Source organism: Physella acuta, unplaced genomic scaffold (genome assembly GCF_028476545.2).
Source record: "Physella acuta isolate Inbredline_101_S28 unplaced genomic scaffold, ASM2847654v3 ptg000814l, whole genome shotgun sequence".
NCBI classification, from domain to species: Eukaryota; Metazoa; Mollusca; class Gastropoda; family Physidae; genus Physella; species Physella acuta.
The window spans coordinates 168,646-182,370 of NW_026732332.1; the positions used below are offsets into that span (position 1 = coordinate 168,646).

General features: G+C 42.7%; 1 protein-coding gene across 5 annotated transcripts in view; it reads right to left on the reverse strand.

Annotated features, from left to right (window-relative positions):
* Positions 1–13,725, reverse strand: part of LOC131951596 (mediator of RNA polymerase II transcription subunit 15) — an 88,254-nt gene that overhangs the window by 56,027 nt on the left and 18,502 nt on the right. For 4 of the 5 annotated variants that reach the window (XR_009388426.1, XR_009388425.1, XR_009388427.1 and 1 more), the window contains exons 9-14: positions 13,195–13,247; positions 12,619–12,719; positions 12,296–12,439; positions 7,130–7,193; positions 2,371–2,419; positions 939–1,090 (exon numbers count right to left, since the gene is read on the reverse strand). Coding sequence is in view for 2 of the 5 variants with exons in the window: in XM_059313918.1 (XP_059169901.1) it covers positions 939–1,090; positions 2,371–2,419; positions 7,130–7,193; positions 12,296–12,439; positions 12,619–12,719; positions 13,195–13,247 (563 nt within the window). In the remaining 3 variants the exon portion in view is untranslated. The remainder of the gene's footprint in view (positions 1–938; positions 1,091–2,370; positions 2,420–7,129; positions 7,194–12,295; positions 12,440–12,618; positions 12,720–13,194; positions 13,248–13,725) is intronic. The other variant, XM_059313919.1, reaches the window with a different exon arrangement.

Genomic DNA, 13,725 nt, shown 5'->3' on the forward strand with positions numbered 1-13,725 from the left:
AGTCTAACTAGAGAGATCAACACTTAATGGCTGGCCCCATGTAAGTCTAACTAGAGAGATCAACACTTAATGGCTGGCCCCATGTAAGTCTAACTAGAGAGATCAACACTTAATGGCTGGCCCCATGTAAGTCTAACTAGAGAGATCAACACTTAATGGCTGGCCCCATGTAAGTCTAACTAGAGAGATCAACACTTAATGGCTGGCCCCATGTAAGTCTAACTAGAGAGATCAACACTTAATGGCTGGCCCCATGTAAGTCTAACTAGAGAGATCAACACTTACTTAATGGCTGGCCCCATGTAAGTCTAACTAGAGAGATCAACACTTAATGGCTGGCCCCATGTAAGTCTAACTAGAGAGATCAACACTTAATGGTTGGCCCCATGTAAGTCTAACTAGAGAGATCAACACTTAATGGCTGGCCCCATGTAAGTCTAACTAGAGAGATCAACACTTAATGGCTGGCCCCATGTAAGTCTAACTAGAGAGATCAACACTTACTTAATGGCTGGCCCCATGTAAGTCTAACTAGAGAGATCAACACTTAATGGCTGGCCCCATGTAAGTCTAACTAGAGAGATCAACACTTAATGGCTGGCCCCATGTAAGTCTAACTAGAGAGATCAACACTTAATGGCTGGCCCCATGTAAGTCTAACTAGAGAGATCAACACTTAATGGCTGGCCCCATGTAAGTCTAACTAGAGAGATCAACACTTAATGGCTGGCCCCATGTAAGTCTAACTAGAGAGATCAACACTTAATGGCTGGCCCCATGTAAGTCTAACTAGAGAGATCAACACTTAATGGCTGGCCCCATGTAAGTCTAACTAGAGAGATCAACACTTAATGGCTGGCCCCATGTAAGTCTAACTAGAGAGATCAACACTTAATGGCTGGCCCCATGTAAGTCTAACTAGAGAGATCAACACTTACTTAATGGCTGGCCCCATGTAAGCCTCCAGAGCTGGACCAAAGGTGCGGTGAAGGGAATGATTGAGGTATGAGGCTGTGGAGAAATGGGCAACTGCATCCAAGAGAGGTTGACACATGTGACCATGGGCACTGGACACACTGGAACTGGTTGTCTGAAAAAGTTGATCAGCATAAGGGCAAATCAGCACGAAGGTAAATAAAGGTAAATCAGCTTAAGGGTAATATGAGAAAAAAGTCATAGAGCATGAACATTAACTGTCCTGAGATCATCTGTCCGTCAAATATTTTGTCTGAGACATTTTGTCTGGGATCATTTGTCGTGAGATCAAATTTCATGAAACTGTGTGTGTGTGTCTGACACCACCCCTGTAGGACCAACAAGTTCTCTCACAAGAAACTAAGATTATATGACACCAGGTGTCTGACACCACCCCTGTAGGACCAACAAGTTCTCTCACAAGAAACTAAGATTATATGACACCAGGTGTCTGACACCACCCCTGTAGGACCAACAAGTTCTCTCACAAGAAACTAAGATTATATGACACCAGGTGTCTGACACCACCCCTGTAGGACCAACAAGTTCTCTCACAAGAAACTAAGATTATATGACACCAGGTGTCTGACACCACCCCTGTAGGACCAACAAGTTCTCTCACAAGAAACTAAGATTATATGACACCAGGTGTCTGACACCAGCCCCTACATGTTGTGCACTGTTACCAGGATAGAAATGAACTGATATAATAATGTAATTGTCTCTTTTGTTGTCAAGTGATAGTTGTATACCTATTGAGCACAGAATTCAGTTTTGTAAAAAAAATTGCTAGGAAAAGTTTTGTTAGCCAACATAATATATGTGGGGGAAGCTCAGTGGGGATGCTTTTACCCACTGAGGTGTTGTGTTTAAGATGGGCTGACCCTGAGATTTAGGACAAATTGAAGCAACGCTGTTGTCCACTAATTGACTTTATTCAACAGTACATCAAGCCATGATGGCGATGTAGAACAATAGTAGTAAACGACGATTAGAGATGAATAATGAAACAAAACCAAAAGATACATTGTTATGTCTACCTCTAGGTATCGTCACCCTCCGTGTCCGCAGATAGCAGCCTTGGATATGACTGACATGGCTAGGCACGAACTACCCATAATCCCATGTCACATGACATGGGCACAGGTAAAATCGGTCACAGAAGAGCATGCAAAACAACTACATCAACAGGGCTACGGTCCCACAGGGGCCGCAACCAAATGAATTAAAACTTTATTCTTATCCTCCCTTGGCTGGTAACCATATGTGTTACAGTTATATCTTGCTTACATGAAATATTATCCTTAGGGACATTATCAAGACAACTGATAATCTAACAGCACATCAATTTTTTTTTGCAACCATAAAATGCCATAAGGATTGGAAAAAACTCACCAGCTTTTGCAAAACTTGCTCACACTTTTCAAGAACAACCATTGGTACCCTGTAATAGATGAGACATCAATGCAGCTTTTAGCAGTTCTTTCACAGTCTCACTACATCTTGTGATCAGTGTTTATAGCATCTTGTTTGGTCAATCATGGTTAGGTAGTAAAACCATACTTTCTACATGGTCAAGGTCTTGTGGTCAGGTAGTAAAACCACACTTTCTACATGGTCAGGTAGTAAAACCACACTTTCTACATGGTCAGGTAGTAAAACCACACTTTCTACATGGTCAGGGTCTTGTGGTCAGGTAGTAAAACCACACTTTCTACATGGTCAAGGTCTTGTGGTCAGGTAGTAAAACCACACTTTCTACATGGTCAGGTAGTAAAACCACACTTTCTACATGGTCACGGTCTTGTGGTCAGGTAGTAAAACCACACTTTCTACATGGTCAATGTCTTGTGGTCAGGTAGTAAAACCACACTTTCTACATGGTCAATGTCTTGTGGTCAGGTAGTAAAACCACACTTTCTACATGGTCAATGTCTTGTGGTCAGGTAGTAAAACCACACTTTCTACATGGTCAATGTCTTGTGGTCAGGTAGTAAAACCACACTTTCTACATGGTCAGGTAGTAAAACCACACTTTCTACTTGGTCAGGGTCTTGTGGTCAGGTAGTAAAACCACACTTTCTACATGGTCAGGTAGTAAAACCACACTTTCTACATGGTCAGGGTCTTGTGGTCAGGTAGTAAAACCACACTTTCTACATGGTCAAGGTCTTGTGGTCAGGTAGTAAAACCACACTTTCTACATGGTCAATGTCTTGTGGTCAGGTAGTAAAACCACACTTTCTACATGGTCAGGTAGTAAAACCAAACTTTCTACATGGTCAGGTAGTAAAACCACACTTTCTACATGGTCAATGTCTTGTGGTCAGGTAGTAAAACCACACTTTCTACATGGTCACGGTCTTGTGGTCAGGTAGTAAAACCACACTTTCTACATGGTCAGGTAGTAAAACCACACTTTCTACATGGTCAGGTAGTAAAACCACACTTTCTACATGGTCAAGGTCTTGTGGTCAGGTAGTAAAACCACACTTTCTACATGGTCAGGTAGTAAAACCACACTTTCTACATGGTCAGGTAGTAAAACCACACTTTCTACATGGTCAATGTCTTGTGGTCAGGTAGTAAAACCACACTTTCTACTTGGTCAGGGTCTTGTGGTCAGGTAGTAAAACCACACTTTCTACATGGTCAGGTAGTAAAACCACACTTTCTACATGGTCAGGGTCTTGTGGTCAGGTAGTAAAACCACACTTTCTACATGGTCAAGGTCTTGTGGTCAGGTAGTAAAACCACACTTTCTACATGGTCAGGTAGTAAAACCACACTTTCTACATGGTCAATGTCTTGTGGTCAGGTAGTAAAACCACACTTTCTACATGGTCAATGTCTTGTGGTCAGGTAGTAAAACCACACTTTCTACTTGGTCAGGGTCTTGTGGTCAGGTAGTAAAACCACACTTTCTACATGGTCAAGGTCTTGTGGTCAGGTAGTAAAACCACACTTTCTACATGGTCAGGTAGTAAAACCACACTTTCTACATGGTCACGGTCTTGTGGTCAGGTAGTAAAACCACACTTTCTACATGGTCAGGTAGTAAAACCACACTTTCTACATGGTCACGGTCTTGTGGTCAGGTAGTAAAACCACACTTTCTACATGGTCACGGTCTTGTGGTCAGGTAGTAAAACCACACTTTCTACATGGTCAATGTCTTGTGGTCAGGTAGTAAAACCACACTTTCTACATGGTCAGGTAGTAAAACCACACTTTCTACATGGTCACGGTCTTGTGGTCAGGTAGTAAAACGACACTTTCTACATGGTCAGGTAGTAAAACCACACTTTCTACATGGTCAGGTAGTAAAACCACACTTTCTACATGGTCAAGGTCTTGTGGTCAGGTAGTAAAACCACACTTTCTACATGGTCAGGTAGTAAAACCACACTTTCTACATGGTCAAGGTCTTGTGGTCAGGTAGTAAAACCACACTTTCTACATGGTCAGGTAGTAAAACCACACTTTCTACATGGTCATGGTGTTGTGGTCAGGTAGTAAAACCACACTTTCTACATGGTCAGGTAGTAAAACCATACTTTCTACATGGTCAGGTAGTAAAACCACACTTTCTACATGGTCACGGTCTTGTGGTCAGGTAGTAAAACCACACTTTCTACATGGTCAAGGTCTTGTGGTCAGGTAGTAAAACCACACTTTCTACATGGTCACGGTCTTGTGGTCAGGTAGTAAAACCACACTTTCTACATGGTCACGGTCTTGTGGTCAGGTAGTAAAACCACACTTTCTACATGGTCAAGGTCTTGTGGTCAGGTAGTAAAACCACACTTTCTACATGGTCAGGTAGTAAAACCACACTTTCTACATGGTCAGGTAGTAAAACCAAACTTTCTACATGGTCACGGTCTTGTGGTCAGGTAGTAAAACCACACTTTCTACTTGGTCAGGGTCTTGTGGTCAGGTAGTAAAACCACACTTTCTACTTGGTCAGGGTCTTGTGGTCAGGTAGTAAAACCACACTTTCTACATGGTCAGGTAGTAAAACCACACTTTCTACATGGTCAGGTAGTAAAACCACACTTTCTACATGGTCACGGTCTTGTGGTCAGGTAGTAAAACCACACTTTCTACATGGTCAGGGTCTTGTGGTCAGGCAGTAAAAACACACTTTCTACATGGTCAATGTCTTGTGGTCAGGTAGTAAAACCACACTTTCTACATGGTCAATGTCTTGTGGTCAGGTAGTAAAACCACACTTTCTGCATGGTCAGGTAGTAAAACCACACTTTCTACATGGTCAAGGTCTTGTGGTTAGGTAGTAAAACCACACTTTCTACATGGTCAATGTCTAGTGGTCAGGTAGTAAAAACACACTTTCTACATGGTCAATGTCTTGTGGTCAGGTAGTAAAACCACACTTTCTACATGGTCAATGTCTTGTGGTCAGGTAGTAAAACCACACTTTCTACATGGTCAATGTCTTGTGGTCAGGTAGTAAAACCACACTTTCTACATGGTCAGGTAGTAAAACCACACTTTCTACATGGTCACGGTCTTGTGGTCAGGTAGTAAAACCACACTTTCTACATGGTCAAGGTCTTGTGGTCAGGTAGTAAAACCACACTTTCTACATGGTCAGGTAGTAAAACCACACTTTCTACATGGTCAAGGTCTTGTGGTCAGGTAGTAAAACCACACTTTCTACATGGTCAGGTAGTAAAACCACACTTTCTACATGGTCACGGTCTTGTGGTCAGGTAGTAAAACCACACTTTCTACATGGTCAGGTAGTAAAACCACACTTTCTACATGGTCACGGTCTTGTGGTCAGGTAGTAAAACCACACTTTCTACATGGTCAGGTAGTAAAACCACACTTTCTACATGGTCAATGTCTTGTGGTCAGGTAGTAAAACCACACTTTCTACATGGTCAAGGTCTTGTGGTCAGGTAGTAAAACCACACTTTCTACATGGTCAGGTAGTAAAACCACACTTTTTTTTTAAAATACATGTTATGTTTTTTTTGTTTTTACTATCTCGTATAAGAAGTATAGAGAAAGTTTTGTAATCCTGCAAAAAAAATCTTTTTGCAAATCTTGACGTTATACACCTCCCTGAGTCGGAAAAACATAGTTTTGCAATCTTGTACATATGTCTGTGTGTGTGTGTATGTAAGTCTGTAAACACGATAACTTGAGTACCGTTACAGCTAGGTTGATGATGTAAGTATTATATCAAATTTATAGATCTGTGTCAACTTTACAGCGATTTCCAATAACCAGAAGTGGAACTTATTGTACTTTCAATTTTTCAAAAGCCTTTAAATTGAGCACTGTTTCAGATAGATAAATGAAATTTCACATATAAGTAAAAGATCTAATTCTCTGCATTCTGCCAAATTTTTAGTAATTTCCGTTGACCTGAAGAAGTAATTTGCACTATTTCCGATTTCTCAAAAAACGCTTGTGATTTTATAAAGTACTAATAATATTCCACACTATTATACACATTTTGTCTTGCGTTAACTTGGTGCGCAACTCTATTCTATTTTAAAAAGTTTAAACAAAACACATTGAGATATTAGTGACAAAGCAAATAAATAACTAAATGGCTAAAAATCCGGCACATTAAAAAAACAAAGGAAAAGGTTACCAATAATTATTAGAAAAACCAAATTATATACATTATTAGTCAACACAACACCATATTAAAGTACACACTGATCAAGAGACTTAAATGATTCCGTTTAAAAACCCAGCTGTTCAATAGTACTTATGTTGTTTTTTAAAGTAATTTGTATTACTTTTTGCCTAGAAAATTGTATACATTTCGTAGCCTACGTCTTAATATACTATTAAAATTTTGCTGTGAGATATTTTGTCTGGAGATCAATTGTCCGTGGTATCATTTGTCTTGATATATTTTGTCCTGGTATCTTTTGTCCGTGAGATCATTTGTCTTTTAGATCATTTGTCCTGAGATCATTTGTCCGTGAGATATTTTGACTGAGATATTTTGTCTGAGATCATTTGTCCTGTCACCGGACAAAGACATGACATCAGATGGACACCGACATGACATCAGATAGACACATAGATGAAGATGTGACATCAGATGGATATGAAAGGTTTTCAATACAAAAATGTCTACTTGCTGTGCTCTGTGATAACTGACCTTTTCTTTGGATTGGTCAGTATGTCCAGTAAACTTTTCATCTTTTTATGGTTCTTTTTGCTATCTGCAGAGTAAGTCATTTGATAAGTAGCATTCAATGAATGAGAAGGTGTAACCAAGATATAAAGATATAAACTATGTTGACATCTTTAAAGAAAGTCTAGCAAATCTCATCTTCCCTGGGGGTCTAGAGAAAGACCAGCAAATCTCATCATCCCTGGGGGTCTAGAGAAAGACCAGCAAATCTCATCATCCCTGGGGGTCTAGAGAAATACCAGCAAATCTCATCATCCCTGGGGGTCTAGAACAGGGGTGCCGCCCCCGAGGTCCTCTCATCCGGCCCCCAGAAATCTTTTTGTCTATGGAAATTTTTTTTTTTTGTTGGAGGTGGCTGAGGAACTCTGTCCAGAAAATTCAAAACAATTTTAAAATATAGCTTTGGGTTCAGATACCAATGCCTGCTTTGTTGAAAACATTGTGACTCAAATAGCGAAAAATGCAAGCAAGCTTCGCCATTTTCAATTGCAATGGATAAGTCGCTGGACAGCTGTTCCACCTCTCAACTGCTTGTATTCATTAGAGGTGTGGATAAAGACATGAATATAACACAAGAGCTGGCTTCCTACATAACATGTATGTCACTGTTACCGGAGATGATATAGTTAATGAGTTAAAAAACACATTTGCTGAGTATAATTTGGACTGGACTAACCTCAGTTACCTGACTGTTGATGGAGGAAAGTACATAAGTGACAAAAAGAAAGGCTTGGTTGGACAAGCGAATGAGATAACATTCTACAACCAATGTTCCTGCACTGTATTATTCATCAGCAGTGTACTGAATCATGAAGTGAAGATGGTGAATTAAATAGTCACAATGGGCTCAAGCATAGATAGTTCAGAGAGATGTTGAAAGATACAAACACAGAATCGCAAGATTTACCATATTACACAGCACTAAGATGGCTGAGTTGTGAGAAAGTTCTGAGTTGAGTACGTAAGTTAAGAAAGCAAAAAGGTTAATTCCTGGAAAGTAAAGTCAAGTGGAAATTGGCCTCTGCTGCAGACATAACTATTCATTAAAATTTTCTGAACCTAAAACTACTAGAGAGGGAAATCTAATTTCTAATCTATACACCCACTTAGAGGCCTTCAGATCCGAACTTATCATGGTTTTGGAACAAGTACAGGCCAACATGGCTGAAGCAACAGCTGAGTCCCCCGGATCATTTGCATGCGAGATCATCAAGGAACTCCAGCTGCGGTTTTCTGACCCCATTAGAGACAAGTTCAAAGAAGTGCGAGTGGGTTTTTATAGGTCTTTTTTTAAAAATAAGTTTTTGCTCAAGGAAGACTTTCCTAATATTAAAACATTTGCAACAAAGTAGCTTTTTAAATTTCGGAACAACATACCTGTGTGATCAAACAATTTCAGGAACGAAATACGTGAAGAACAATTTCATAACAAACTTGGACCTCGAGTGTGTTGTCGGGCACCGACAGTGTTTCTTTCAGACTTTTTTCTCAGGGTGGGGGGAAGGGGGGACACTTGGAAGTTGTATAAAATTATATTTTGTAGGAGGGGAGGAGTCCGCCACACCGGAGAGATGCTTGGAAGAAACTCTGGCCCCTGAACCGATATTTTATAGTTAATGCGGCCCTCGGTCTGAAAAGTTTGGAGACCCCTGGTCTAGAGAGTGACCAGCAAATATGTTGTTCTCAAGCTATTGAGTGGAGTTGATGTCATTTACCAAATGAAATTCTAGCTACCAAATCTAGAGGCTCTCAATTCTAGAGGCTACCAAATCTTCAGAGAGGCTACCAGATCTACAGAGAGGCTACCAGATCTACAGAGAGGCTACCAGATCGTCAGAGAAGCTACCGGATCTAGTGGCTACCAGGTCTACAGAGAAGCTACCGGATCTAGTGGCTACCAGGTCTAGAGATTACCAAATCTTCAGAGAGGCTACCAGATCTTCAGAGAGGCTACCAGATCTTCAGAGAGGCTACCAGATCTACAGAGAGGCTACCAGATCTACAGAGAGGCTACCAGATCATCAGAGAGGCTACCAGATCTTCAGAGAGGCTACCAGATCTACAGAGAGGCTACCAGATCTACAGAGAGGCTATCAGATCTAGAGGCTACCAGATCTACAGAGAGGCTACCAGATCTACAGAGAGGCTACCAGATCTAGAGGCTACCAGATCTACAGAGAGGCTACCAGATCTACAGAGAGGCTACCAGATCTACAGAGAGGCTACCAGATCTACAGAGAGGCTATCAGATCTACAGAGAGGCTACCAGATCTACAGAGAGGCTACCAGATCTACAGAGAGGCTACCAGATCTAGAGGCTACCAGATCTACAGAGAGGCTACCAGATCTTCAGAGAGGCTACCAGATCTACAGAGAGGCTACCAGATCTACAGAGAGGCTATCAGATCTACAGAGAGGCTACCAGATCTACAGAGAGGCTACCAGATCTAGCGGCTATTAGATCTACAGAGAGGCTACCAGATCTACAGAGAGGCTACCAGATCTACAGAAAGGCTATCAGATCTAGAGGCTACCAGATCTACAGAGAGGCTACCAGATCTACAGAGAGGCTACCAGATCTACAGAGAGGCTACCAGATCTACAGAGAGGCTACCAGATCTACAGAGAGGCTACCAGATCTACAGAGAGGCTACCAGATCTAAAGGCTACCAGGTCTAGAGGCTACCAGATCTTCAGAGAAGCTACCGGATCTAGAGGCTACCAGGTCTAGAGATTACCAAATCTTCAGAGAGGCTACCAGATCTTCAGAGAGGCTACCAGATCTTCAGAGAGGCTACCAGATCTACAGAGAGGCTACCAGATCTAGAGGCTACCAGGTCTAGAGATTACCAAATCTTCAGAGAGGCTACCAGATCTTCAGAGAGGCTACCAGATCTACAGAGAGGCTACCAGATCTAAAGGCTACCAGATCTAAAGAGAGGCTACCAGATCTTCAGAGAGGCTACCAGATCTTCAGAGAGGCTACCAGATCTTCAGAGAGGCTACCAGATCTACAGAGAGGCTACCAGATCTACAGAGAGGCTAGCAGATCTTCAGAGAGGCTACCAGATCTACAGAGAGGCTACCAGATCTTCAGAGAGGCTACCAGATCTACAGAGAGACTACCAGATCTACAGAGAGGCTACCAGATCTTCAGAGAGGCTACCAGATCTACAGAGAGGCTACCAGATCTTCAGAGAGGCTACCAGATCTACAGAGAGACTACCAGATCTACAGAGAGGCTATCAGATCTACAGAGAGGCTACCAGATCTAGAGGCTACCAGATCTACAGAGAGGCTACCAGATCTACAGAGAGGCTACCAGATCTACAGAGAGGCTATCAGATCTACAGAGAGGCTACCAGATCTAGAGGCTACCAGATCTACAGAGAGGCTACCAGATCTACAGAGAGGCTAGCAGATCTTCAGAGAGGCTACCAGATCTACAGAGAGGCTACCAGATCTTCAGAGAGGCTACCAGATCTACAGAGAGACTACCAGATCTACAGAGAGGCTACCAGATCTACAGAGAGGCTACCAGATCTACAGAGAGGCTACCAGATCTAGAGGCTACCAGATCTACAGAGAGGCTACCAGATCTAGAGGCTACCAGATCTACAGAGAGGCTACCAGATCTAGAGGCTACCAGATCTACAGAGAGGCTACCAGATCTACAGAGAGGCTACCAGATCGTCAGAGAGGCTACCAGATCGTCAGAGAGGCTACCAGATCTACAGAGAGGCTACCAGATCTAGAGGCTACAATATCTAGAGAGGCTATCAGATCTACAGAGAGGCTACCAGATCTACAGAGAGGCTACCAGATCTACATAGAGGCTACCAGATCTACAGAGAGGCTACCAGATCTGCAGAGAGGCTATCAGATCTACAGAGAGGCTACCAGATCTACAGAGAGGCTATCAGATCTAGAGAGGCTACCAGATCTACAGAGAGGCTACCAGATCTACAGAGAGGCTACCAGATCTAGAGGCTACCAGATCTACAGAGAGGCTATCAGATCTACAGAGAGGCTACCAGATCTACAGAGAGGCTACCAGATCTAGAGAGGCTACCAGATCTACAGAGAGGCTATCAGATCTACAGAGAGGCTACCAGATCTACAGAGAGGCTATCAGATCTAGAGAGGCTACCAGATCTACAGAGAGGCTACCAGATCTAGAGGCTACCAGATCTACAGAGAGGCTATCAGATCTACAGAGAGGCTACCAGATCTACAGAGAGGCTACCAGATCTAGAGAGGCTACCAGATCTACAGAGAGGCTATCAGTTCTACAGAGAGGCTATCAGTTCTAGAGGCTACCAGATCTACAGAGAGGCTACCAGATCTACAGAGAGGCTAGCAGATCTTCAGAGAGGCTACCAGATCTACAGAGAGGCTACCAGATCTTCAGAGAGGCTACCAGATCTACAGAGAGACTACCAGATCTACAGAGAGGCTACCAGATGTACAGAGAGGCTACCAGATCTACATAGAGGCTACCAGATCTACAGAGAGGCTACCAGATCTACATAGAGGCTACCAGATCTACAGAGAGGCTACCAGATCTACAGAGAGGCTACCAGATCTACAGAGAGGCTACCAGATCTACAGAGAGGCTACCAGATCTACATAGAGGCTACCAGATCTACAGAGAGGCTACCAGATCTACAGAGAGGCTATCAGATCTAGAGGCTACCAGATCTACAGAGAGGCTACCAGATCTAGCGGCTATTAGATCTACAGAGAGGCTACCAGATCTACAGAGAGGCTACCAGATCTACAGAAAGGCTATCAGATCTAGAGGCTACCAGATCTACAGAGAGGCTACCAGATCTACAGAGAGGCTACCAGATCTACAGAGAGGCTACCAGATCTACAGAGAGGCTACCAGATCTACAGAGAGACTACCAGATCTACAGAGAGGCTATCAGATCTACAGAGAGGCTACCAGATCTAGAGGCTACCAGATCTACAGAGAGGCTACCAGATCTACAGAGAGGCTACCAGATCTACAGAGAGGCTACCAGATCTAGAGGCTACCAGATCTACAGAGAGGCTACTAGATCTAGAGGCTACCAAATCTAGAGGCTATTAGATCTACAAAGAGAATTAGCGTAGTAAAAAATTCACCTTCATCTGTTTTTTTTTCTGAATCAATAACGAATTTTCTCAATGGTTCAATGTAGCGGGAAAGTTTTTCCAATTTCTTGACATATTCCATCTCTTCTTGTGATGTGCTGGGAGGTCCAGGACTGGGGTCAGACACAGCAGTGCCTGCAATAAAGCAAACAATGCTTCACTTTTGTCATCAGACACAGCAGTGCCTGCAATAAAGCAAACAATGCTTCACTTTTGTCATCAGACACAGCAGTGCCTGCAATAAAGCAAACAATGCTGAACTTTTGTCATGATCCACTCTAGAATCTTAAGGTTGTCTCTCTATTCAACTCTACCTGGTGTGTGAAGCATGGTATTAGGAGATGGGACACCCATCTGGCCCCTGACAACTGGTGAAGGCATCATATGTGGTGAGGACATCATTGTCAGTGGAGATCTGGGGTTAGACAACAGACACATGAGGCAAGTGACAACTGACACATGAGGCAAGTGACAACAGACACATGAGGCAAGTGACAATTGGCACATGAGGCAAGTGACAACTGACACATGAGGCAAGTGACAACAGACACATGAGGCAAGTGACAACAGACACATGAGGCAAGTGACAACAGACACATGAGGCAAGTGACAACAGACACATGAGGCAAGTGACAACTGGCACATGAGGCAAGTGACAACAGACACATGAGGCAAGTGACAATTGGCACTTGAGGCAAGTGACAACTGACACATGAGGCAAGTGACAATTGGCACTTGAGGCAAGTGACAATTGGCACTTGAGGCAAGTGACAACTGACACATGAGGCAAGTGACAATTGGCACTTGAGGCAAGTGACAACTGACACATGAGGCAAGTGACAACAAACAAACTATTTAAAAATACTATTAGAGACAGATTTCTGACCTACCCCTGAGCTGGTGATTGCACTGGCATACCAGAAATTCCAATGTCCCGGCCCTGCTTTTAAAGAAATAGAAGACCAATACATAAACAATCAACTGTCCAAACTCCAGTAGCCTTCATTCATTGTCAACATTCACACACATTCATTGTGAACATTCACACACATTCATTGTCAGCACACACACTACTCACACACATTCATTGTGAACATTCACACACATTTATTGTCAGCACTCACACTACTTACACACATTCATTGTCAGCACTCACACTACTCACACACATTGTCAGCACTCACACTACTCACACACATTGTCAGCACTAACACTACTCACACACATTCATTGTCAGCACTCACACTAATCACACACATTCATTGTCAGCACTCACACTACTCACACACATTCATTGTCAGCACTCACACACATTCATTGTCAGCACTCACACTACTCACACACATTCATTGTCAGCACTCACACTAATCACACACATTCATTGTCAGCACTCACACTACTCACACACATTGTCAGCACTC